Raw genomic sequence first — 26,236 nt, 5'->3', positions numbered from 1 at the left:
TCTCCTCTGACTCCTGGCAGAACCTGCATGCCACGTTTTATTTCTTTCAAATTAGAACCATGTATTTGTTCAATTGCTGTATTCTTGTCATGTTTTGTGTCTTTTGATCTGTAGAAGTTGCAGTTTTGCTGTTGTCCCTTTCGATTAGAGCTTTCAAGTGTTTTTATCTTTTGGCTAACTTCCATCAATCGTCAATGCAAATAATTTCCATATGCCCTAGGGCCGAGCATATCAAGAGTCAATAATGTACACTTAATGATATCTAATGTACCATATGTTCTTGTGAATAAATTTTCATTCATTCATCGATTTCTTTCGTTTTTGCTAGTTTGTTGACATGGCAGAGTATATCGATACTGCATGGTTCACAAGCTGCATGTATAAATAAATAAATAAATATTATAGGACATTATTACACAAATTGACTAAGTCCCACAGTAAGCTCAATAAGGCTTGTGTTGAGGGTACTTAGACAACGATATATATAATCAAAAAATAATATTATTATTATTTTTAAGTGAAACATTGTATTTTGTGTGGCAATAAATGGTTTCTTATTCTTATTCTTATTCTTAATATATAAATATTTATAAATACTTAAATACATAGAAAACACCCATGACTCAGGAAAAAATATCCATACTCATCACACGAATAAATGCCCTTACCAAGATTTGAACCCGGGACCATCGGCTTCATTGGCAGGGTCACTACCCACTAGGCCAGACCTGGACGTCATATGAATGCCATGTTTCATACTCTTTTCCGGTTAAGACTGTACTTTAAGCTAAAAACAACACCATCTTGTAAAATAACACTTAATGTATAGACTATATACTGCCACAAAATGTTGGAATAACGTGCCTCCACCAATAAGGATTCTGCACAGTATTAATAGTTTAAAAAAAAGTTTAAGCAGTACATGCTTAGCCACCAACTTAGCCAGGAAACCAGCTTACACAAGCTGCCTGTAGTTTCCGCTTTTACATACCACTTAGATAACGTTCCTTTTGTATCGCATAGCACATTAACTTTACTTTTCAAAATGTTTAAGTTCAATATGTATTTAAGACTGATCTGTATCTTAATTTAAGATCGATAAAGTATCGCGTTTGTTCTTATCTTGTTTGTCATTTTAGATTAGTTCACGTAGCTGCCGTATGGCGCTGTAATCTGAGGCGTAATGTACGGCCAAGATAAGTTTGGCCCGATATAACAATACAACCATAATTAAAGTTATTGTAATGTATTTTTAACTTATTATGTACTATCTTTGTCCTATGTATGCTTTATTTTTTTTATTATTATTATTTTTTTAATTTTTTCATACACTAGCAGCTCTTGGAGCTGATGCGTGTATATCGCAGTACTTGTGTTTATTTAGCACTTTTTAATGTTCTAAAATGTGTATCTAGTCTATTTTTGAAAGAGTTCATTGACGGTGCACTAACAACAGTTTCTGGTAGAGTTCCACACATTTACTACACGATTTGGCAAGAAGTGTTTCCCAGGGTTGCTAGCACATGGAGGTTTGACTAGTTTTTTAGTGTCCTCTTAACCTTACATTCTGGCTTGATATGTATAGGTCTTTAATATTTGGAACATTGTAGTGTCCAGACAAGACTTTGTATAAGTCTCAATAAGTATGTAACTTATGTATGTAATCTGAAGCGTAATGTACGGCCAAGATGAGTTCGGCCCGATACAACAATACAACCATAATTTTAGTTATTGCAATTTATTTTAAACTTATTACTATCTTTGTCTCTTGTATGTTTATATCAATTTTGTTGATTATTTTTGTTACCTGTCGTGATTGTTTCGCCGGGTGGTCTCATCAGAAGATCAGCGCTGGAAGTCGCCAGCAACATGCTGAGATGAGACCATTTCGTGGCACTTTCTCCTTATGTTTCTCGGTTTTGTATAATTTTCTGTTTTTTGTTTGTGCTTACGAATAAATTATTTCTATCCTCTTTTTCTATTTTTTATACTACGTCGGTGGCAAACAAGCATACGGCCTGTCTGATGGTAAGCAGTCTCCGTAGCCTATGGACGCCTGCAACTCTAGAGGAGTTACATGCGCACCCTCGTTGATCTCTGGCAACCTTACTCACCGACAGGAACACAACACACAAGTTATTTGACTGCGATTTTCTGTAATGTGGAGGTACTTCCCCAGTTGGGCTCTGCTTTAGATCTGGAATGACATCCGCTGTGCTGTGCCCTACCACACGAAGCGAAAAGACATTAACAATACCCATACCTCTCTTTTGGACGTAGTTTAAGGACATACCCGGGTCCAATTTGCATTGTATTCCATATAAAAGGATACACTGTCCGTCAGCCTCAGTGACCTCCTCCCCCGGCGGGTCCAGCTTGGGCAAGACCTCGGCGTCGGGCCACTCGTCCAGGAGACGTTCTTTGAAGTCCCCGAGCTGCTCGTACTCGTTGCCGCGGTATACGAAGCCCTGGGGAAATATACTAATTAAATAAAAGAGGAAAATCATTGATTGCATTTGCAAGAAAAGTGTCGTGGAACACTCGGTTGGAACGAAGTTAAGAAAGGATATTGACACATACTGCTGTTTACACCACATATGAGGAAATCATTTTCATGTTCATGTCTTCTCGTTTTCATTCTCAATCGTTGGAGGGGAGTTAAAAAAAGAGTCGTGACGGGTTTTCGTGACGGAAAAATCTTACACTGTTTTTCGCCTAGCTCCCATCAGATAAGGAACTTATTCGTTCCAAAACAAAAAAACTGAATTCAAGTTTCGTTCGATATTCGACCTTATAGTAAATCATCCATTTCATTTTTGTGTAGCATACATTAGGTTATACTAACATGTGGCACCCTGAGATGGTCCGGGAAGCCTTTACCGAAGTACACTACCCGGAAGTACCCGGGGTGGGAGCGGACTGTCCGCATCATCGTTGTGTAGAATACATTAGGTTATACTAACATGTGGCACCCTGAGATGGTCCGGGAAGCCTTTACCGAAGTACACTACCCGGAAGTACCCGGGGTGGGAGCGGACTGTCCGCATCATAACTGTGTAGAATATATTATAGGTTATACTAACATGCGGCACCCTGAGATGGTCCGGGAAGCCTTTACCGAAGTACACTACCCGGAAGTACCCGGGGTGGGAGCGGACTGTCCGCATCATAACTGTGTAGAATATATTATAGGTTATACTAACATGTGGCACCCTGAGATGGTCCGGGAAGCCTTTACCGAAGTACACTACCCGGAAGTACCCGGGGTGTTATACTAACATGTGGCACCCTGAGATGGTCCGGGAAGCCTTTACCGAAGTACACTACCCGGAAGTACCCGGGGTGGGAGCGGACTGTCCGCATCATCGTTGTGTAGAATACATTAGGTTATACTAACATGTGGCACCCGGAGATGGTCCGGGAAGCCTTTACCGAAGTACACTACCCGGAAGTACCCGGGGTGGGAGCGGACTGTCCGCATCATCGTTGTGTAGAATACATTAGGTTATACTAACATGTGGCACCCGGAGATGGTCCGGGAAGCCTTTACCGAAGTACACTACCCGGAAGTACCCGGGGTGGGAGCGGACTGTCCGCATCATCGTTGTGTAGAATACATTAGGTTATACTAACATGTGGCACCCGGAGATGGTCCGGGAAGCCTTTACCGAAGTACACTACCCGGAAGTACCCGGGGTGGGAGCGGACTGTCCTCATCATCGCTGTGTAGAATGCGGCCAAGCGGGAGTGGAGGTCTGCTAGAGGTGCATAGCCCAGTGCCTGAAAAAAAATACAAATACGTTTATTTCATTACTTTTTACACCAGATCAATAAGTATAAATGTTAGGTAGGTAAGTCGTCCATCTTAGGTACAAAGCGTAGGTAACTATTTATCTCAACAATGTGCAACAATTTGATTGTGTAAGTAATGAATAACCGGCCAAGAGCATGTCGGGCCACGCTCAGTGTAGGGTTCCGTAGTTACTCTTCCGTCACAATAAGCGAAACTGGAGCTTAAAGTATAGTAAATTGTTAACCAAGGGATGAAACGGTACCTTTCACCCGAGTTAAACAAATAGGCAAATTTGCATAATCAGTACCTAATTAAAGTAAGTCTTTTTACCATGAAGGGAAAACTTTTTGCGATAACTCAAAAACAGCTAAACTGATCATGTCCGCTATAGTTTTCATTTAATGTCTTTCTTAAGCTCTACTTCCACGATTTTTTTCATATTTTTTGGACCTATGGTTCAAAAGTTAGAGGGCCCCCCCTCATTTTTTGATATTTAACAAATTTAACACATATCAGTGAAATAATAAGATCAAAGTCAAATGGCGTTCTAAAAGTTTTAATCATGTGTCGAAAGGTGGCAGTAAATTTACTGTGGTTACAAAGTTTACTTTAACAATTCACCTCAATTTCAAATTCTCTTTGCCAATAAAGTTTCTCTTAGTTGAAGCACGCTACCTTGCGCGTTGTAGGTGCTGCCATCTTGTGGCGTAAATTGGAAACTTTTACTTGTACACACGGGGCTCTCGTGCTACCCCTACAGTTCATGAACACTCCCTATTGATATTGATTTCCTTTGCCATTATTTGACATGGTTAATAATTCCATTAATTTCACTATTATGAAATAAGTAAACTAGTTAAAACACATACCTCCGCCTCGTATACTTCAACCAGCTCCTTAATAACCTCCACGGCGACCTCCCACTGGTGGCCCTGATCGAGCAGGTCTGCCACTTCGTGGTACAGCATTTCCTGAAACCAAATGTAAGTTTCGTCAAGTTGAGATCGTTAGTGTGTTAGAAAGCGAAGCCAAAGTCCACGCCGCATAAAACCAAAAGGGCTGAACGTCCAGATGTGTTCGTGAAAGGGCCCATGAGGCTATTGGCCTATTGTGTTAGAAAGCAAAGCCAAAAACCACGACGAATTAAACGAAAAGGTGTGAACGTCCGGATGTGTTCGTGAGGGGGCCCATGAGGCTATTGGCCTATTGTGTTAGAAAGCGAAGCCAAAGACCACGCCGCATTAAACAAAAAGGGCTGAACGTCCGGATGTATTCTTGAGAGGGCCCATGAGGCTATTGGCCTATTGTGTTAGAAAGCGCAGCCAAAGACCACGCTGCATTAAACAAAAAGGGTTAACGGCCGGATGTGTTCTTGAGAGGGCCCATGAGGCTATTGGCCTATTGTGTTAGAAAGCGAAGCCAAAGACCACGCCGCATTAAACAAAAGAGCTGAACGTCCGGATGTGTTCTCGAGAGGGCCCATGAGGCTATTGGGCAATTGTGTTAGAAAGCGAAGCTAAAGACCACGCCACATTAAACAAAAGGGGCTGAATGTCCGGAGGCCAAACTGCAGGAGACCAGAGCTTGAGCATGAATCAATAGCAGTCTCCTCAAAAACGGAGGCCAAAACGAAACTCGGCAGAGGGCCAGAAGGCCGATGAGGTCTTGGCCTTTGGCATCGTATGAAACGATGCCAATGGCCAAAGCAGAGCTCAGAGTCGAGGTCAGAACTATGTTAACGGGCGAGGCCGAAGAACCCGACCAGACCTAAACTTATTACCGCCCATTGGTTGGTTTGTCCTTCCTTTAATTGACCTAGCGAAAGCAAAGGTCTCCGATTCATTTGGGCAAAAAATATTTCGTATTTCCGAATGTTGTCCTCTACAGATCGCATTTCTCAACGGATTCTCGTGAAACTTGGCGAGTAGGTTGAATAATTATTAAAAAGTTTTTTTTTTTTATATAGGTTAGGTTAAAATTACCTTAAGATCTCGTTCGCTAGTGGTTTGTGGTTGTGTTGGTTGATCAATGGGAGCAGGCAACCATGATAACAGTCTAGCATGTAGTCTTAGCGTTAAACCTGCTTCGGCCCACTGGTGACATGACCGATGCATATCGCATAGTTTATGCACGTAGCTGGGAAGAATAAAGAAATATATAACACATTAAAAAATAAATAGTTATTTTTTTACTAGGGAGCAAAGTTGTTATTTAACCACTCGTGCTAATGCTAATATTGATAATGATATGGTTTAAAGGCACGGGGGTTAAACAAACTTTGCCTCCGAGTGAACGTGAAAGTGTAAAATTTTCACCACACCAACGCGAGGAAAATACTTTCTATGAAATACCAATAAAAACCAAACGAACGTAATAAAAAAATTGTCATTCAAAATCATCATTTAAAAGTCAAGTCTACCAGCTAAAATAACTTCAACTTCAACATTTATTCAGCAAATAGTCCACAAGGGCACTTTTACACGTCAACATGGAATTTACATACAAACAAAAACAAGCACATCAACATTTACAAAATACAATTACAAATATGGAATCGATGAAATAATATATACTTTATTATATTAGAGATGTATACTGTCTCTAAATGTCAAATTACACAAAAAAAAAACTATCATAAAAAAAGAAAACTAACAAACACTAAAATGCTTTAGAGGTGTATAAGTATCTAAATGTCAGAGATAAAATATTAAAAAAAAAAAACATTAAATTTTCCTTAGAGATGTAGAGGGTCTCCAAGACTTGAATTCTTTTAATTATTATTCTAATATCTAATAAATGTTTTAATTCACATAAACTTACCGTATATACATATGCGGCCTCTCGATTTGTTCGTAGAAATGCAGTACTTTGGTTGTGAGAAGCATTCTATGTGATATCGCTGACTTGAGTGCCGCCGCTCTGCAAAGAAATAATGACATAATATGCAGGGCCATTAGTTATTGTTAATACTAACTCATAACAATTTTCTATTTTTGTAAAAAAATTTAGGATTAATTTTAGTTTTTAAGCTTGTTTTAAGTACTAACCATACTATGGACGTATAAGATGTCTGAAAATAAACCCATTTTGTTTATAAATGACTGCGGCGGCGGCGCGCAGCCCGCCCGGCGCCGCGCCGCACAGCGACACGAAATGCTTCATAATGCGGTAAGTGTGTAGTCTGTACCTGTACTGCAGCAGCGTGTCCAGCTGCCGCGCCGCCGCGGCGACCAGCGCGGCGGCGGCGGCGCGCAGCCCGCCCGGCGCCGCGCCGCACAGCGACACGAAATGCTTCATAATGCGGTAAGTGTGTAGTCTGTACCTGTACTGCAGCAGCGTGTCCAGCTGCCGCGCCGCCGCGGCGACCAGCGCGGCGGCGGCGGCGCGCAGCCCGCCCGGCGCCGCGCAGCCCGCCCGGCGCCGCGCGGCACAGCGCGCCGCACAGCGACACGAAACGCTTCATAATGCGGTAAGTGTGTAGTCTGTACCTGTACTGCAGCAGCGTGTCCAGCTGCCGCGCCGCCGCGGCGACCAGCGCGGCGGCGGCGGCGCGCAGCCCGCCCGGCGCCGCGCCGCACAGCGACACGAAATGCTTCATAATGCGGTAAGTGTGTAGTCTGTACCTGTACTGCAGCAGCGTGTCCAGCTGCCGCGCCGCCGCGGCGACCAGCGCGGCGGCGGCGGCGCGCAGCCCGCCCGGCGCCGCGCCGCACAGCGACACGAAATGCTTCATAATGCGGTAAGTGTGTAGTCTGTACCTGTACTGCAGCAGCGTGTCCAGCTGCCGCGCCGCCGCGGCGACCAGCGCGGCGGCGGCGGCGCGCAGCCCGCCCGGCGCCGCGCGGCACAGCGCGCCGCACAGCGACACGAAGCGCGCTCGCCACGCCACGTCACCGCTGCCGCGTTCCACTAGCACGTCGATTTTGTCTATGAGTTCGCTCTCTAAGTCTTTTAAAGGGCTTTCCGCTGAAAAGAACAGAAAAATATTATTATCTTTAAGTTATTACGTTTAAAATAATATTTTATAAAGAAGTAACTTTTTATAATCGTCATCGACAGTTCCACTTCAGCAAATCGATATGTGCTCGATTTTTGATTGAAAATAATTACCTAGCAACGAAATGCTGGAATAATATACCCACCCCTCAAAAACTTAAATACACTAAGTAGTTTTAAATTGCGGATTAAACAACAACTTTTGGCAATACAAATCACGCTACCTCCTGATACTAGAGCCACGCTGTCATATTTGAAATGATATTTATGCATCTTATGTCTTTATTTATTTATTTTTATTGAATATATTTACACGCATATATATCTTACATACGATATCTTATCAATCTTGTAAGTTAATGTACTTTACTTTTCATTTTAGTCAAAGTTAGGCGCTCGAGGTGGTATGAAATGCCACGTTGTTCCTTGCGTGGCCAAGGCTTTCGATATTTCTTGAACCATGGTTGATTGTTCTGACTGAAATAAGTATCTTAACTCTTTGGAGGCACCCACAAAATTCGTGCCATTATCACTATAGAGTTCAGCACAATAGCCACGACGCGCAACGAAGCGTTTGAACGTCTCGATGAATCCTCTAGAAGTTAAGTCACTAACAACATCAATATGCACGGCCTTGGTTACCATGCATACAAAAAGACAGATATATGCCTTATAAGCCTTGTGACCTCTGCCTTTGGATGTCCTTAATTGAATAGGTCCGGCATAATCTACACCGCTCCGGTAAAAGGGTCTAGCTGGGGTAATTCTAACTCGTGGTAAGGAACCCATCAGTTGGGTTTGTATCTTTGCCTTGTTTCTTACACATGTAATGCATTTATGTACGTAGGTTTTCACTAGATTTTTTGCACCCATGATGCAATATGCAGCCCGTAGGTAATTAAGCATTAGCCTCTCCCCCCCGTGCAGAGTTTTACTATGTGCATCGGCAACTAATAATTTTGATAGGGGTGAAGAATGTGGCAGCAGAATTGGATGTTTGATATTCTCTTCTTCATCCAATTTTGCTAACCTGCCTCCCACTCTAAGCACTCCCTTGACATCTAAGAATGGCGTAAATGACAAAATTTTCGAAGTCTTAGTTTTAATACAACCATGTTTCTCTATTTCGGAAATTTCTGGTTTAAATTCATTATTTTGAGCTATTTTAATGCAGGTGCTTAACGCTTCGTTTATTTCGGACGCGCTTAAATGATAACTTTGCCCTCTCAATGTCTCTGATTTCTTAGTTCTTGATCTCACAAATCTCCTGCAGTAAGCTATTACTCTTATCAGTTTTTGAAGTGACGAATACTTACTAAGTATACATTCATCTAATAAATGCTGAGTGTGATGAGATTTAATAGTTTCCTCCAGGTGTGTTTCGTTGTCAGTTGGCTTGGTGTATATAATAGCTTTTTGTTGTAAGAACTGAGGACCATTTTGCCATAAAGAATTACCGATTAGTTCTGCTGGACGAATTCCACGAGATGCACAATCCGCTGGATTCTCCTTCGTCGCAACATGAGACCACTGAGAGGGCTCAAGCAGACACAGAATTTCGGAAACTCTGTTGGCCACGAATGTCTTCCAGTGGCTGGGGTGCTTATTTAGCCATGCAAGAACGACGGTGGAATCCGTCCAGGCTCTCAGGTTGCACTTCGAAACATTTAACACCTTTGAGACCTCCATTAACAGTTTAGTTAGCAGAACGGCACCGCATAGTTCTAAGCGCGGTATGCTGACTTGTTTTACTGGAGCAACTCGGGTTTTGGCTGCAACCAGCTGAACTGTAATATCCCCCGATCCACTGATAACTCGAAGATACACTGCAGCAGCAAATGCGAGTTTAGAAGCATCTGAAAACCCATGCAACTCCACTCGGGCATCATCTGCTTGCGTGTTAAGCCATCGCGGAATGATAAAGCCGGACAGTTGACTCAATTCCTCCCGGTAAGTATACCAATCATGTAATATTTCTCTTGTTGGTTCTTCGTCCCATCCTGTACCAGCTAACCATAACCGCTGTATAAATATTTTTGCTTTTATAACACATGGGGCGATCCAACCCAAAGGATCGAAAAGTCGTGCGACGTCTGATACAATCTTCCTTTTTGTTACAGGAGCAGATACAGGAGGCAGCGTGACTGAGTACTGAAACTCATCCTTCGTTTTATTCCAGGTAAGTCCTAAAATCTTTACTATATTACCTTGTTTTAATTCCAGATTCTTTTCTTCCCTTTCCAGCACTCTTTCTACCTTCTCATATAAATCTATAGTTCTCTGTACATCTTCCTTATTACTTGCCCACTTTTGCAAAATAAAACCTCCTTTCTTAAGTAGAGCCTTCATTTCTTTATAAAGTTCTATACCCTCTTCTATGGTTTCACATCCTGTCATTAAGTCATCCATATAAAAACTATCAGCAACTCTCTTTGCTGCCATTGGATGCTCGCTCGCATGGTCAATGGCGACCTGATTAAGTGCTTTAACGGCAAGATATGGTGCTGACGCTGTTCCAAACGTAACTGTTAGCAACTTATAATCTTGTATTTCTTCGGTTTGATTATCTCTCCATACAATGCGTTGATAGTCAGCGTCCTGATCAGTCACTCTTACCATGCGATACATCTTCACGATGTCTGCAATCAGACATACGGGATGTATTCTCCATTGCATAATGAGATGACGCAACTCCGGCTGTAGCGTAGGTCCAATCATTAAACTATCGTTTAAGGATATACCTTTCTCATTTTTGCAGGACGCGTCGAAGACCACCCGGACCTTGCTAGTTGACTTGTCCTCCCTGATGACAGCGTGGTGGGGTAAATACACGCACTGTTTTTCACTTTCTCTAGCCGCAGGAACTAACATCATGTGGTCCAACTGTAAGTATTCTTTCACAACTGCTGTATACTTCTCTTTTAAATTATTGTCTTTAGCAAATTTCCTTTCCAGTGACTTTAACCTCTTAATAGCAATTTCTCTTGAATTTCCTTCTTTACAGGCTGGATTCTCATCACGAAATGGTAATTTAACCACATATCTGCCAAGGTTGTCCCGTGTAGTCGTTGCTGAAAAGATGTCTTCACATCGCTGCTCTTCGGTCGTCAACATCTTTTTTGAGGTTAATAAAGGTTCTGATTCCATCTCCCAAAACTGTTTTATTATTTCGTTGTCCGTATCCACTTGTGCATGTAATACAATTTTCCTTTCGTTATGATCTGCTGAGCCTCCAGACAAAATCCATCCTAAACTAGTACACTGTGCTATTGGAGTTCCAATAGGACCCTTCTTTACACCCTCCTGCAGTATCTGGGCATATACCGCTGCTCCCAATAAAATATCAACTTTACTTGGTGTGCCGTAACCGGGGTCAGCCAGAACCAAATTCTCTAAATGTGGCCATTCCGACGCGTCCACCTTGCGTGCAGGGAGATTCGTTGTGATTTTTGGTAACACGTATGCCTTTAACTGTACATTGAAATCCGGATTTATCAACGATTTGAGTTTCAGTAATACCATGTAACTTGTCGTTACCGACGCTTCTTCTAGCATCGTTATTGTGGACTTGATGGGAATCTTTTTTAGACCTAACCCTTGTACTGTAGCCTCTGTGATAAATGAGGATTCAGACCCTTGATCTATGAAAGCTCTATAAATTTGAAATTGACCTGTCTTAGACTCTGCTTTCACCAAAGCCGTAGCTAAGAGAACTTGGCGCTTAACCTTTCCTTTAGCGAATAGAGTTACTTGTGGTGATTGCGACGTAATATCGTTAGATGCACTACCAGACTCAGCCTTTTTCTCAACAATTTCCTCACAGGACGCTGCAACTGCTTGGTCTACGTCCCTTACATGAGCAGTTGAGGTTGAACCCCCCTTCGGATGAAGGAGTGAATGATGCCGTTTGTTACAAATGCGACAATTCATGGTATTTTGGCAGAACCGTACAGAATGATTGGTCCCTAAACAATTATAACATATACGATTGTTTGCTACAAATTCGTGTCTTTTTTCATAATCTTCTGCAGCGAATTTTTTACAGAAACATAATTTATGATTGTCACTACAAAATTCACACACTACGTTTACAGAATCATTAGCATAAAACGTTTTTGAACTGGTCGCATTCGAAGTTGACGGCCTAACATACATGTTTTTCCCTTTACTTCCAGGTTCAAGAAACTCTAAAGCTCGATACCTACTAGTCAAAAAATCTTTGAATTGTGTGAATGTGGGCAAATCATTTGGGGTTACATTCGACGTGACACTTAATTCCCACTGCTTTCGAGATTCTGGGTCCAATTTTGATGATAATAAATATATAACAATAATATCCCAAGTAGATACATCAATCCCTAAATTAGTTAAGGCGCTCAAGCAATCAGAAGACGTATCCAAAATTTCCTTTAAATGGGTAGCCGACTCCGAATTAGCGGTACGTTGGTTTAATAAACGTTTCAAAATGTTATATGAAAGATACTTTTTATTACTATATCGCTCTTCCAATAGCTTCCAGCACATCGTGTAATTTGCCTCTGTCACCGGTGTATACCTAATTATTTGTTCTGCCTCCCCAGTCAAGTACCCCTTAAGATAATGCAGCTTTTGGACGTTATCTAGTGCTCTATTGTTGTGAATTAAGGATACAAATAGATCTCTAAATGTTATCCACTCGGTGTACTTGCCTGAGAAGCTTGGTATACTAATCTTTGGTAGGCGAATATGACTTTGGTCACTATTCAAAACACTAAAATCATTTGATTTACTTGTGGTCGCTGGCTGAAGTTTAACCAAAAGAGCTTTTAGATCGCACTTATATTCCATATAAATTTCTTCCGTTGTATTATAAACATCCTTTTTAATGTAGTCTTGAGATCTTAACAACGTTTTGTCTGTTGTATGCGATAGTTCTTTATGCCCAACTCTAAATTCTGACCACAATTGTTCTAACAGTTCCAATCTTCCCTCTACATAAATTTGTGTAATACGTTCTTTTGGTGACTTTCTAAAGTTAACCTTTGCCTTAGAAATACGCTCTGAGATTTCCTCCTGATAAGAAATTAATGATTCCATAGTGAACACAAACTTTAACTTAACTTTAAAATTTTAAAAATAGCAATTATCAGGCAACTTGTGAACAAAACACAACTGATATACCTAATAATACACAAAGTTCTAAGTACAATTCAACTCCGCAAAATTTACAAGTGTTTAAAATTATACAAAAAACACAAATAATTCTAAGTCCAATTCAACTTCTCAAAATTTTACAAGTGTTTAGGACTCTGTAAAAAATCGGGCATGGATTCCCCGTACCTCCGTTTTCACTGTAACTATTCTAAGTCCTTAAATTAAAGTTAGTAAATTTTCTAAGTTCAAATTAAATTATCAGGAAATAGTTAAAGTCCCAAATTCACTAGTTGTTAAAGTTGAAATTAGCTCGACTCTCTTCTTTTTCTTCTAAGTTTTAATCTTCACTGAATTAAGGCTCAATTTTGCATAAAATGACAATCTTAGAGTACTCACGGTTTTCACTTTGCATCACTCAACTGAACATAAACAACACTTTGTGACGTAGGAGCTCCTTCCTCGTTGACCTCTCCTGACGGATGCGCCCTTGCCGCACCGCCTGTGACTCAGCCTGGACACCACTAGATGGCGCCACTGCACACTGCTTCACTGCACTCGTTCTCGTCTCCGTCGTATCCCTCTGAACAGCGATCCACTGCTACTATGGGAACGAAGCGATGAATGGCTCCACGCACTGACTTTAATTTACTGCCACTAGCGCCACTACTGTCCGATTCGTAGGACCATGTTTATCTTCCGTCCGTGTTGTTCACATTCAACGAAAACGCAAATGCAATTTTTCAACACAATTTTATTTGCCAAAAAAAAAGGACAATGATAAAAAAAAACACAATCTTGTTATATATAATTACTAACAGAATGTCGTTCGCTAGTTTGTAGTCGGTACAACGACATCTAGCAGGGAATTAGGACATCAAGAAAAATATAATAATGTTTGTATATTTTATAATAACATGTCGTTAGCCAGTTTGCCGTGGGGACAGCGACCTCTAGCGAACAATTAGGGCAAGTATATACGTTGTACACACCAGTTTGTGGCCAGTACAGTGACATCTAGCACAGAATCTTATTACTAAACTAACATTAATCTAAACACTTTAACACCACACTAGCATTTGTTTTGTCCAAATTATAATACATATTGTGTATACACTCATACATAATGACATAACTCTAAGCTAATAAAAAAATTCTACGTCTATGTCTGTCAAAATACATAACCGCTCCGCTATCTCGCAAGTTCAGTTTGTGCGGAATTAGAAACAAAAAGTGACCCGTTTCATTGTACTCCAGTGTATTTACGACTATCCCCGGTACTGAAGCGGGGATTATTCTCTGTCTACATCATTTCAAAGAACCCTATTGTAGTGTTTCTGATTTCTTCGTCACAAAGGAAGCTGGTCTCGAGGAACGGACCGACCAAGCACGGGATGAACCTGTCACCTGTGAAAATTAATTAGTCTCTGTGTACTTACAGCTGTCTCCAGTGCTGACACTGTGGTTGTACTCTGTCTGCATCATGTCAAAGAACAGTGGGATGGTAGTGATCCGAACCTCTTCGTCGCAAAGGAAGCTGACTTCGAGGAACGGGCCCACTAGGCATGGGATGAAGGCGCGCTTATGGTCACCTGTGAAAATTAACCCTTCGTTTGTCTAAGCACTGATCAGAGGGCATGAATTTAAGTCTATTGTTTAATGCAATAGGTTTAAATTCGTACGCACTGATCAGTGCTTAGACATTTCTTCTTTTTTGCCCAGTAAATAAGGTACAAAAGTCAGATATAACACTTCAATGTTCAGTTAGCACACGTATGCTATGTGCCGGCGGAAAATTTCCGCAATTGCGAAATTTCTACATGGAATAATTTCACAATTTTTTATACCTTCCCCAGCTTGCATATCTAATTTGTTTCTAAAAGTTCAGAATGTTTGTGGCGTTCCATGTCTTATCGGTCGAAAGGGAGCATAGCGACCATTTAAGCATGGAACGCCACATATGACCGTGAAGATTATAAAGTAATTGAGTAACTCAGACCACCATTTACCAAACGCAAACCACAGATCTCTCATCTCATCAGCAGCTGTCCTGACGTCTCCACACACCGCTGCACCTCGCATTATTTCTAACTGCAGTGGTTGTGAGGAAGCTAAGGAGGCGCAAGTGTTGAACCAAGAACAGCACGTTGAGTGGATGGCTGCGATGCCTTCTGTGTCGGTCTCATCTATGGATCAGGTTAGTGTGAGTAGACTTACTAACGCAAACCAGAGATCTCTCAGTAGTACCGCAGCAGCTGCTCTCCTGACGTCTCCACACCCCGCTTCACCTCGCATTATTTCTAACAGCTGTGGTTGTGAGGAAGCTAAGAAGGCGCAAGTGTTGAACGTAAAACGGCTCATTGAGTGGTTTGCAACGATGCCTTCAATGTCGCTCTAGTTTATGGATCAGATTAGTGTGAGTCGACTTGCCCAACGCAAACCAGAGATCTCACAGTAGTATCCCGTGGGGTTAGAGCAAATCTTGCTTTGGGGCGATCTTTTCGCGGAAGTTTCAAGTACCAAGCAACAAAGTGCTGGAATAATATCCCACCGCTGAAGCCCGCGCTCGCCTTGCAGCCCGTATCGTTTCTAATTGCATCGGCACATTGAGTGGATGGCAGCGATGCCTTCTGTGTCGGTCTCATCTATGGATCAGGTTAGTGTGAGTCGACTTACCCAACGCAAACCACAGATCTCTCAGTAGTACCGCAGCAGCCCTCCTGACGTCTCCGCACACCGCTGCAGCCCGCGCTCGCCTCGCAGCCCGCATCGTCTCCAACTGCAGTGGTTGTGAGGAGGCTAGGGAAGCGCAAGTGTTGAACCACGAGCGGCACATTGAGTGGATGGCAGCGATGCCTTCTGTGTCGGTCTCGTCGATGGATTGGAGGCGGTTGCAGAGCGTTATAGAGATGAGTCTGCAAGCAAAATAAATGAATAAGTACAGAACAAAGATAAAATCAATTTTCAAATGAATTTAAAAGTTTAATTTTATATCTACCGTGACGCTTGAACATATTAAAATTATTATAACTCACTTAATTTTTTGTTAAAAAAATTGCCTTGGCATATTAGTTCGATCCTAATCGTAGATCAAAGCAACGTTTGCAGAGAGTGATTTCTCGTCTGAAATTGGTGGGGTATTGATATTAAGTAATTCGTTAAAAATTATGTTAAACTAAACTCGGCTTCCTTGGGCCGATATAACAGTCCAACAGAGCAATCGATTCATAAGATTGCTGCTTCTCAACGAAACTAATACCAAATTAATTATTCAAATCAACTACTAGGCCGCCCGTTTCTTGCTCCAATGCTTTCACGACTAGCGCGTATTGCTCTGACATTTGTCATCTCTAGGCTCATATGTTTTCTAGTCTCTCGCTTGCCTGCTCTCTGAAGGTTGCATCAAAACTTTTAGCTTCTGCTACTCATACTAGGGTCCTAAGCCATTTATGCCAACTTAAACAAAAACAAGTGTAAAAGTGTCACTATAATCGTCATATTTGTATTGAAATTTGACGATTTTAGTGAAATATATACGCTTTGTTACTGCAAAGTGTGGAATTGACATTATAAATGTCATAATTTTTATAGAAATGTGTCGATTTTGGTGACACTCGACACTTTGTAATTGGAAAGTCGGCGCAAAATTAGTTTGATATGACTAGATTATTACTCGTACTAATTAATTGTCTTACCGTTTTCAACTACCTTTACATTTACCCTATTTGTACTCAAATCACATTGGTATATAACCTACCAAAACTTCAGACTCACCTCAGAGCGTGCAGCATGACGTAATGCTGCACATACAGCATGTCCGCCCAGTGCGCGCGGAACACCGGCCGCTGCAGCAGCGCTTGCAGCAACGCTAGTGCGTCGACCACTAGACTAGCGGAGCCGCCCGTTTCTTGCTCCAATGCTTTCACGACTAGCGCGTATTGCTCTTCGGACATTTGACGGACTATGTCTAGCAGGATACTGACGATGCGACGCTGAAAACAATGAGTCTTTTAATAATAAAGTTCTAGTAAAGACGCGATGGTTTTATTTTAAACAGTAAATTAATGTTAGAAATCATATGGAATACATAATAAACTTACCAGTAAAGGATCATCGTTGTTCCTCTCATCCCTCATCATGTTAGCAGCTACTCGGAGTACGGTGGGCAACAGGAGTTTCGCCAGCTCCCCTCTGTCGGCCTCCACGGGGCCTACGTCGTCTCTGGCTAGCAGAGTGACTAGTTCGCCTAGTGTTTCCACGCATAGCTCCACCTGGAGTGGTTTAGGAAAGTTATTTTAAGCTTGTAATAGAGGTGCAATTAAAATATTTGTACCGGTGTGTTGAGAAAATTCCATTCCGTCGTTGTTTTGTATTGTAATAAAGAAAATAAAAGTACAATGTAGTCTTAACTAATTTGGTGAGAATGTAGAGTAGGTGTGTTCTTTTATTTATACTAAAACTGACCTTTTTCGTTCAGGAGCTGCATTCCATCAAACAATTGAGTTAATAATTTTATTTCCGATACAGTTAAGAACTCAAGAAAACTAATCTCTTTGAAATTAATCTTTTCGCGACAAAACTTAGTAACTTAAAATCTACCAAGGGACATATTATGCAACTGAAACAAGGATTATAAAACTTAAAAATTTAACTTTTTCTTTAAGCGTACAAAAATATATGCGTACAAATGTGATTGATTCATTGGGTAACGAGATCAGACAAGACAAAATAAAAAAGGAATGGCAAAGTATTTAACCCAAAAAAATCAGTCGTATGCTTGAGACGATTTCGTGGTGAACAATACCACTTAGTGATTTAATCTCGCCTTGTCAGTTTTGCAATCCAAGACGTGCTAAAATATTAAAAAAATCAACCTTACTCCGAAGATCTAGACAGGCATGCACGTGTCTTCGTTGAAAAATATCATAGTGGGCACAAACATTATTTTGTATTTAGCAGAAACGTCTGCAAACGATGCTATTAAGCTTAGAAATAAATTAAAAGTGTAAAACTTCACTGTCTCGGGGAACTCACCACACTGGATCACTAGCCCATGCTCTGCCAGCTGAGCTACCGAGACTACACCCGACGACAGCGAATATTTACACTATATGCGCCTTAGAGAGGCGCCCCTAGCAACCCTTTAAACGGCTACCACTTCTTTCAGTTTCTGCCATTTTTAATGTATAGTGGTCACAATTGACTAACCATTCTTAAACCTTATTGTAAATACATAAGATCCACCAATGGCCTCTAAATTAATACATACGATTTGCTGATGCTGCGTAGGGTCGTGGAGCCTGGACGAGTCCGCGCCGAGCAGCCGGGCCGCCTTGTCCACGGAGCGAGACTTGTGCGCCGCCTCGCGGTCCAACTGTCACACCCGATAGCTTGGTGCAACGATACCCGATACGAAATATGACACAAAGGTTCCCCGTGTGTTCAGAATACCACGCTGATTCGACTGGGAAGAGTGGAGAGGAAGTATGTGCTCATTCCAAAATTGCAATTGCATTTAAATTGTGAGAGAAAGAATATATATAATTAGATAAATAGCGATTGAGAGGCATGCCACCCTCGCCTTCTTGCGGCCTCAGTCGAGTCACTCGACTCTACAATGTCTATGCCAACATCATCTTTTTGTATTTCTTTCTTGTACAGAATTTTAGTACTATACATTGGCGATGAGCCTAGAATTCAGGATCTTGGCCGTAAAAGGGTATACTCGTAACTCAAGAGTAGCGCCAGCGGTTTATCTTTATTCCGTCCATTCCAGAAGGAACGTAGAATCGCATCAGCGTGACATTCAGCTAAAGAAAATCCAACGTCAATAACTTGAGATTTGGTATCCAAACTAAGGATAAAAGTGGGGTAGGGATAGTGTACACCGATTTACACCGTGTAGTCCAACTTCGAACAAAAAAAGAGCGGATTTTGGGTAAAAACGAGTGACGACGCGACAGATTTAGCTCTTCAAGTGGCATGTGTCGGTTTTGAGTTATTGGAATTTTGATTTTATTTCAATGAATCAAATTTGAAATTGAAATGACATAATCGGTCGGGAGTCGACGGCCTACCACTCCAAGGGTTAAAGCAGGTTGAAGCATGTTTGCGGTGGGGCGCCCCCGGGTGGACCGTCACCGGTGAGAAAATGCGCCCGAGATTTTGAATTTCGAACGAGGATTATAAAATGTTCAAAGTTGGACTGCTAGGTCTAAAAAGACACCTTCCTTATACTGTGGTAGGGAGGTTGGATTGAAGGTAACACAATTAGTCGGTGTTTTAAATGACGATATGAAGAGGAGAGGATCGTACTAATTTTAACTTTGATTCTCATTTCGTATCGGGTATCCTGTACAAGCGTACACCAAATTTTATGCAGTCTGGTCACTTTATCCTTCAAAATATTTTTTTCAATTATTTGCCATGTCAGCAATTAAATTCAAATATAAAATGACCAGTGACATTCACGTTTGACAGTTTCTGTCATACGTGAAACATGCGACATCAAGAATTTGCACACAATTTTAGTGAGCGACATCGAAGGCTCATGTTAAAATGTTTTATTTTTTTAAACACCAATATCAAAAATCATTGCATTGTTACGTTTTGTTATTATTTAAATATAGGGTTTTAAAATATATTATATATTAGTAAATTCAACTTGTAATTTGTATACTTATGACAAATTTTAACTTGAGGTGTTAAATCTAGACAGGAACGTCACTGTAACATGCTTTATTTTGTTTATTGTTATATATCATTATCACGTTTTATTCCCTTCGAGTATGAAACCATAAAACATTACTTTTTTTATTAAAAAAAATATTACCTATTAGTTGAAGGTTGCGTTTGTATAAGTAGGGTCAAGGCGGAAACAGTGGCTCAGCTCGAACAGTGGCTCAGGCTTATTTTATTTATTAAGTACAACCACATCGTATATATTACATATGTTACATCACAATAATATTAAAGTACTTCACCTGATACAATACGACAATTATTGAGTTGTCCAAGTATAATGGGAACGCCATAAAAAACTATGGGACATTAAATTTTAACTGTACAGTCGCCCAAATATCGCCTCTTTCGTGTTCCGATTAGGTTGAATGAGCCACTGTGCCCGGATATTTTCTACCGAGCCACTGTTCCCTCCTTGATCCTATAAGTCGATAAATCTGCTGATAGGAAAAAAAATTGCATGTGTCAGTGAGGTGCCAATTATTTGTTTTATTAATGTTATTTAATGCATTGTTAAAATTAAATTTGTAAAACTAGACTAGTTGAATTTACGACAAACTTAAAAATACTTATAATACGAGAAATAAATAAACATACGTATTCATTTTATTAGAATAAAGTTCCAAACATGTGGTAGAAGGAATACGAAAGTGAAGTGATGTTTGAGATATATGTAATATGTATAGAAGTGATGTCAAAGTTTAAGTGATATCTTGGTAATGATTAATTAATGATTAGTTTGTGAAACATAGACCAGGACACACATCTATCTAACCCTTTAAAACACACCTTCCTTCCCTTGTACAGTCGCCATGAGATATATCGGAGCGGGCAAGGTACTCAAAAATATCTGAACACACACTCTAACGCCTGGACAATAAGGGCGTGTTTAGATATTTGTGAGTTCCTTGGCCGCTCTGATATATCTGATGGCGACTGTACTTCCCTTGTAATTGGAGTTCCTTTATACTTTATTAAATTCTTAAGCTTCTGACTATCTTTATGTGATGAATTTTCGAAATAAATTTGAAATATGCAAAGAATAATAATTTATGTAACAACAATTTAGATTTTATCTGTAATGTAAATAAAGTAAGTATTTGAAGAGTATCTTCTGTTGTACAAAAATGTTTTTTTTTTTTTTCAACTTTAGTAATTTAATTATATTACAAGAACCCGTGAATGCTAAGGTTTACACACTGTGATTTTAAACAACGTTTACTAAGACTACATAACATAAAACAGTCTTTTTCTCACAACTTCTGTGCGAAAGAGAAAGGTGCTTAACCCAAAAAACTGGTCTACTTGAAACACTCGAAGAACACACACAGGTGACCACACAACATGCACACACGTGGACACACACATACATATAATTGTTAGTGTACATATAATATTAACAAATAGATCCAGATAATGGTGTGAAGATTTGTGTTGGTATTAATTTTATTTTTGTATTTTTTGAAGTTAAGAGTTTTTTGTGTGCAAGTCTCATGATGCGGGTGCGACTTGGATTTTTGAGGTGTTAATAACGAAGACGGACACACTACACACACACACACACAAACACAATAGTCTTACATCATAGGCGGTTAATTGCATTTCATATCGTCAACAAAATTTCTATGCTAGGTGTCCAGATGACTTGTACCACACAAAATCACCAACTTGTCATTTGGCATCGGATTTAAATGTCGTGAGTCATACTAAATCTAAGTGTAAGGCCTGAGTGGGCGCTCGAGTTGGGCGTGCAGCGGGGCGGGGCGTGCGGCGACCATGTTAAACAAATGCAAACGTATAGGAGCGGCCTCAGTGCACGCTGCTCGAATTACTTGTGATCCCAACGCCACGCTGCACGCCCCGCCGAACGCTCCGCTTCGAGCGCCCCCTCAGGCCTTACACTAAGCTAGCGGTTTAACACGCGTATTTTCAATCACTCGCGCGACATGTTTCGGAGAGTCTAGGTTTCCATTTAAAGCACTAAAAGCGCTGCGCTGCCACCTGTCCAAACTGGTCTCCAGTGGCAATAGACGGTCGGGGCGGCCTCGTACCACATGGAGGCGATCAGTTGAGGAGGCTTCAGCTTTAAGTAGCCGCACAGGATCGCAAGAAATGGAAAAATCTTCTGCGAGTCCATGTCCCTAATGAAGGATAACAGGATTACATCATCATCATCAACAGCGCTGCGTAAAAATAGTCCTAAGCTCTCCGAATTCCAAAACATGTCGCGCGAGTACATTAAAGTACGTGAGTTAAATCGTATACTCGTAATTAGCTTAGTACCTAAATGGCATCGGACACTGGCAATGTCATAAAACCAATGACGGCCGATCGAGTGAAACTACGTTAGTCCAAATGCAAGTAACCCCTAACGTTCGTTATAAATAGCATGCTAAACCACTATTATAAGTGAGTAAAGGCGCCCACTGATTACCAGTTCGCCGGACGATATCTTCTTCTTCTTTTCTTTTTTTATATACTACGTCGGTGGCAAACAAGCATACGGCCCGCGTGATGGTAAGCAGTCTCCGTAGCCTATGTACGCCTGCAACTCCAGAGAAGTTACATGCGCGTTGCCGACCCTAAACCCGCCCCCCCCTCGTTGGGCTCTGGCAACCTTACTCACCGGCAGGAACACAACACTATGAGTAGGGTCTAGTGTTATTTCGCTGCTGTTTTCTGTAAGGTGGAGGTATTTCCCCAGTTGGGTTCTGCTCTAGAACTGGAATGACATCCACTGGCTGTGCCCTACCACACAAAGCGAGATGACATTCACAATGCCCATACCTCTCTTTTGGACGTAGTTTAAGAACGTACCCGGGTCTTCTTCTTTAAGTGCCTTCTCCATCCCGGAGGTTGGCGACCTTATGTCTATATGCCATTCTATCTGAAGTCATGCGAATTAGTTTCTCTGTACTGCCCACGTCCAACCAGTCTCTCATGTTCCTTGTCCATGATATTCTCCTTCTCCCACGTCCTCGTTTCCCTTCAATCTTCCCTTCAATAATTAGTTTTAATAAGTCATATTTTGAGTTTCTATATATATGTCCGAAATGTGTACAGCTTACCTCTCTTTAATAGTTGTTACGACTTCCACCTTTTTCTTCATTAATAACATGACTCTTTCGTTACTGATTTTGTCGGTCCATTTTATCTTAAGCATGCTACGATAGATCCACATTTCAAAAGCCTGTAATTTACAGATCAAATGTTTCCTTAGCGTCCACCTTTCGGAGCCATACATGAGGATATCGGCCTGTCAGTTATTCGCAATTGTCAGCTTTTGCGAACTGAGGCCGATATCGTCCGGCGAACTGGTAATGAGTGGGCCTCTTAAGAGTAGGTATCATGTAAATATTTACCCAATTTTGAGTACATTGTATCTTTCGTTACTAATTTTGTCCGTCCATTTTATCTTAAGCATTCTACGATAGATCCACATTTCAAAAGCCTGTAATTTACAGATCAAATGTTTCCTTAGCGTCCAGCTTTCGGAGCCATACATGAGGATATCGGCCTGTCAGTTATTCGCGATTGTCAGCTTTTGCGAACTGAGGCCGATATCGTCCGGCGAACTGGTAATCAGTGGGCCTCTTATGAGTAGGTATCATGTAAATATTCACCCAATTTTGAGTACATTGTATAGCCGATTTGAAGTAACTATTTTGAAACAAGATGAAAGAAAAATTGTTAAATGATTGAAACGAGATAATTAATTTGCAGTTTACAGCATGATGTTAATAATTTTATTTAATTAGTATTTTAGTGCAAACATTAGTTTTGATATGATTTCAAGTTTTCTATTCGTCTATGCAATGCGACTGCAAGTGTATGTATATTTCATCACAAAACTAGATTTACTAAACAAAGTATTTATCTATAATTTATTTTTTCTCGCAATAAAAAAAGGAGTCTCATACAAGAATAAACATAATGGTTTATATTTACATATGAGTTACAAAGACCAAGTGCAATAAAATGTGTAAAAAATGTATATTATTTTTCTGCCCGACGGAGTAAAAAGCGCCAACTTTGTTTAGCGCAGCAGGCCGAAATAACGCTTTCCGGCCGGAGGGCAGAAAATACACTCTTGCTTTATATATCCACTTCTAGTAATAGGGAATATTACGCGAAACTCTGCGTAGGGCGCCATTACCACAATCCATCACAATCTGAGGGTTAACCACGAAACACGAAAATCGAAATTGCGTTATCTAACCTCTCTATCACTCTTGCGCATTCGAGCGATGAAGAGGCAGATAACTAAATTTATATTTTCGCGTTTCCCGGTAGACCCTTTGTAAACAAACCGCCTTGATGCATCAATGTCATATTTAATTATCTGAGTAAACCTGTCAAAAAACAGTTTAAGGCACAGGTATGTATAAGTTACTCTATGGTTTATGAAAGGTGCTAGTGCTGCACTCTGGCGGCAAAATATTGCAGTAACACTCCCTATTTACATTACTATAATATCAGTTTATTCTTGACAGACTACGTCGTTAGTTCCAATCAAATGTTAATTTTGATAGTGAGATTGTTTGATTTTCATCCAGTGCACCTGATAAAAGTCGTCTTTATAATATAAGGCATCTATCAAAACTGCATTTCTATAAATTTGAACGCCAATAACCCCTACTGAACCCACAATGTCATCAAGGACTATTCATAAAGCAATTTATTTATATTTATGTGACACATATCGTATGGTATACAAAATGGCGTTCAAATTGCGAATATCCAAGGACCGATTGCATAACGGTTTATATCTTTTTTTATTTGTTCTCAGCACAATGACATAGATGCCGATATTTATTATGATTGCATTTTAGCTTCGTGCGTACAGAAACTCGATCTCCGTCATATAAGCACAAAACAAAAATAAAAACATCGTAAAAAAGTCTTGAAATATTTTCCTTTCCTGAACGAAACTTGTTATACAAAAGGCCCCAATATTTAGTACACAAACAACACATACTGTGCCAAACAGTCAACATGCATCGACATGCGTGCTTACCTTAGGACTGGAGCCGACATATACACGCCTGCCAGGCGACTTGAAACTCTAATACTAACGAATTTGGTAACATTTTATATATAAAATAAGGTATCACATTTAGTACAAGCAATTGACCTTAGGGTTTTTTCGGAGTAAATTAAAATCAGTTTTTGCCATAAATGTCATTTTTGGTACAAGCTTTTATCGCTGACTGTACTATTCTTTCCACAGGCAACTAATACTTATCGAGCAAATTCTAAAAACCCCAAACACAATTAGGTTGCGTTGTTTTATCACAGAGTTCCTATGTCCACCTCTTGTCTCCATCATCAGATCAGCTCGATGGTACCATAATATTGCATTGTCACCCGACTCACATATGTATGCAAATTTTCAGCTCAATCGGAAACCGGGAAGTGGATCAAATTTAACTTGCAAGATTTGATTACAAACAGACAACGGTCAGGTGAAAGTAAATAAAAGCTTGTAAATAAAAAGATACCCGACTCCTTCATTGGACGTGACGGAAAATCACAAACCGTGAGTGAACACAATTGTATTTATTTATGTTATTTCTTTTGAGAATAACGAGAATAATTTAGTAGAAAATAAGTGTCTTCTAATTTCCACACATTTTTCGTTCCTTCCAGACCTTTTCCCTCAATGTCTATAAAATATGGTAACGAAGTGTAAAAATAATCTTGAGACACATTTTGGTCTTGCAAGGATTTAAAGAACTCATAATACTAAGTAGAAATAATGTGTCCTTTCCTAATAAAAAGTCACATTTTGTCGCTTGCCATAAGGGCGCTTTGACAGGTGATTCGTATAAAAATACAAGCAAATCTCGTCTATATGGTAAGCGACAAAGTGGGACCTTTCACTAGGATTCGACACATTAATGTATTAAATATTACGTCTACAACTGTAAATAAAATAGCCCGGTTTTTTAAGTATTTTGTCCACGAATATTAATAAAAATAAGTCTGTAAAACATTTGAAAGTTTCATAAAATGTTCCAAATTCGCTCGCATTAGGCCTGTCACCTCTTTTTGCTGTTGCTAGATTGCTACGAGCCAATTCACGTGGTGCTGTGCATTTCAACATTTTTATCGCAGAAAAAAGATACTGAACTACTTCATATTTAAGGTTCAAAATTATTTAGCATAGCTATTTTTGCGATAAAAAGTAATCATCTAAATTAAACCTTATGACGTAGGAATCAGGTTGATATATATTTTTTCTGAGATATAAATGTTGTTTTTTGAATAAAAAGTGTACATACCATTTCGAAGTTTAGACACGGACGGACAAATGTTATTACATAAGAGGACGCCACATTTATTATTGTTATACCCATAACAAGAATGGTTTCTGATATGGTTTATATTATGTAAGTTATTAAGTAAAATAATAATAAAATAATAATTCAGCCTATAAACGTCCCACTGCTGGGCACAGGCCTCCTCTCATGTGCGAGAGGGCTCGGGCTATAGTCCCCACGCTAGCCCAATGCGGATTGGGGAAGTTATTAAGTATTTATGTATAATTAAAAATCGTGTGCAAATGCACGTTTT

General features: G+C 40.3%; 1 protein-coding gene and 1 long non-coding RNA gene across 2 annotated transcripts in view; one reads left to right on the top strand and one right to left on the bottom strand.

Moving 5' to 3' along the window:
- The window catches only part of LOC133529553 (dedicator of cytokinesis protein 1), a 143,424-nt gene that overhangs the window by 30,069 nt on the left and 87,119 nt on the right, over positions 1-26,236 (bottom strand). The window contains exons 19-29 of the mRNA XM_061867300.1: positions 18,189-18,293; positions 17,020-17,190; positions 16,694-16,911; positions 15,596-15,834; positions 14,359-14,511; positions 7,552-7,759; positions 6,614-6,712; positions 5,776-5,929; positions 4,663-4,764; positions 3,634-3,780; positions 2,333-2,468 (exon numbers count right to left, since the gene is read on the bottom strand). Coding sequence (XP_061723284.1) covers positions 2,333-2,468; positions 3,634-3,780; positions 4,663-4,764; positions 5,776-5,929; positions 6,614-6,712; positions 7,552-7,759; positions 14,359-14,511; positions 15,596-15,834; positions 16,694-16,911; positions 17,020-17,190; positions 18,189-18,293 — 1,732 coding nt within the window. The remainder of the gene's footprint in view (positions 1-2,332; positions 2,469-3,633; positions 3,781-4,662; positions 4,765-5,775; positions 5,930-6,613; positions 6,713-7,551; positions 7,760-14,358; positions 14,512-15,595; positions 15,835-16,693; positions 16,912-17,019; positions 17,191-18,188; positions 18,294-26,236) is intronic.
- Positions 9,802-10,922, top strand: LOC133529556 (uncharacterized). The gene is made up of 3 exons (XR_009801159.1): positions 9,802-9,968; positions 10,548-10,674; positions 10,794-10,922. It is a non-coding gene; the product is annotated as an uncharacterized LOC133529556 (long non-coding RNA).

This window comes from Cydia pomonella, chromosome 21 (genome assembly GCF_033807575.1).
Source record: "Cydia pomonella isolate Wapato2018A chromosome 21, ilCydPomo1, whole genome shotgun sequence".
Taxonomy (NCBI): domain Eukaryota; kingdom Metazoa; phylum Arthropoda; class Insecta; order Lepidoptera; family Tortricidae; genus Cydia; species Cydia pomonella.
This window is presented reverse-complemented; position numbering and strand designations above follow the sequence as displayed.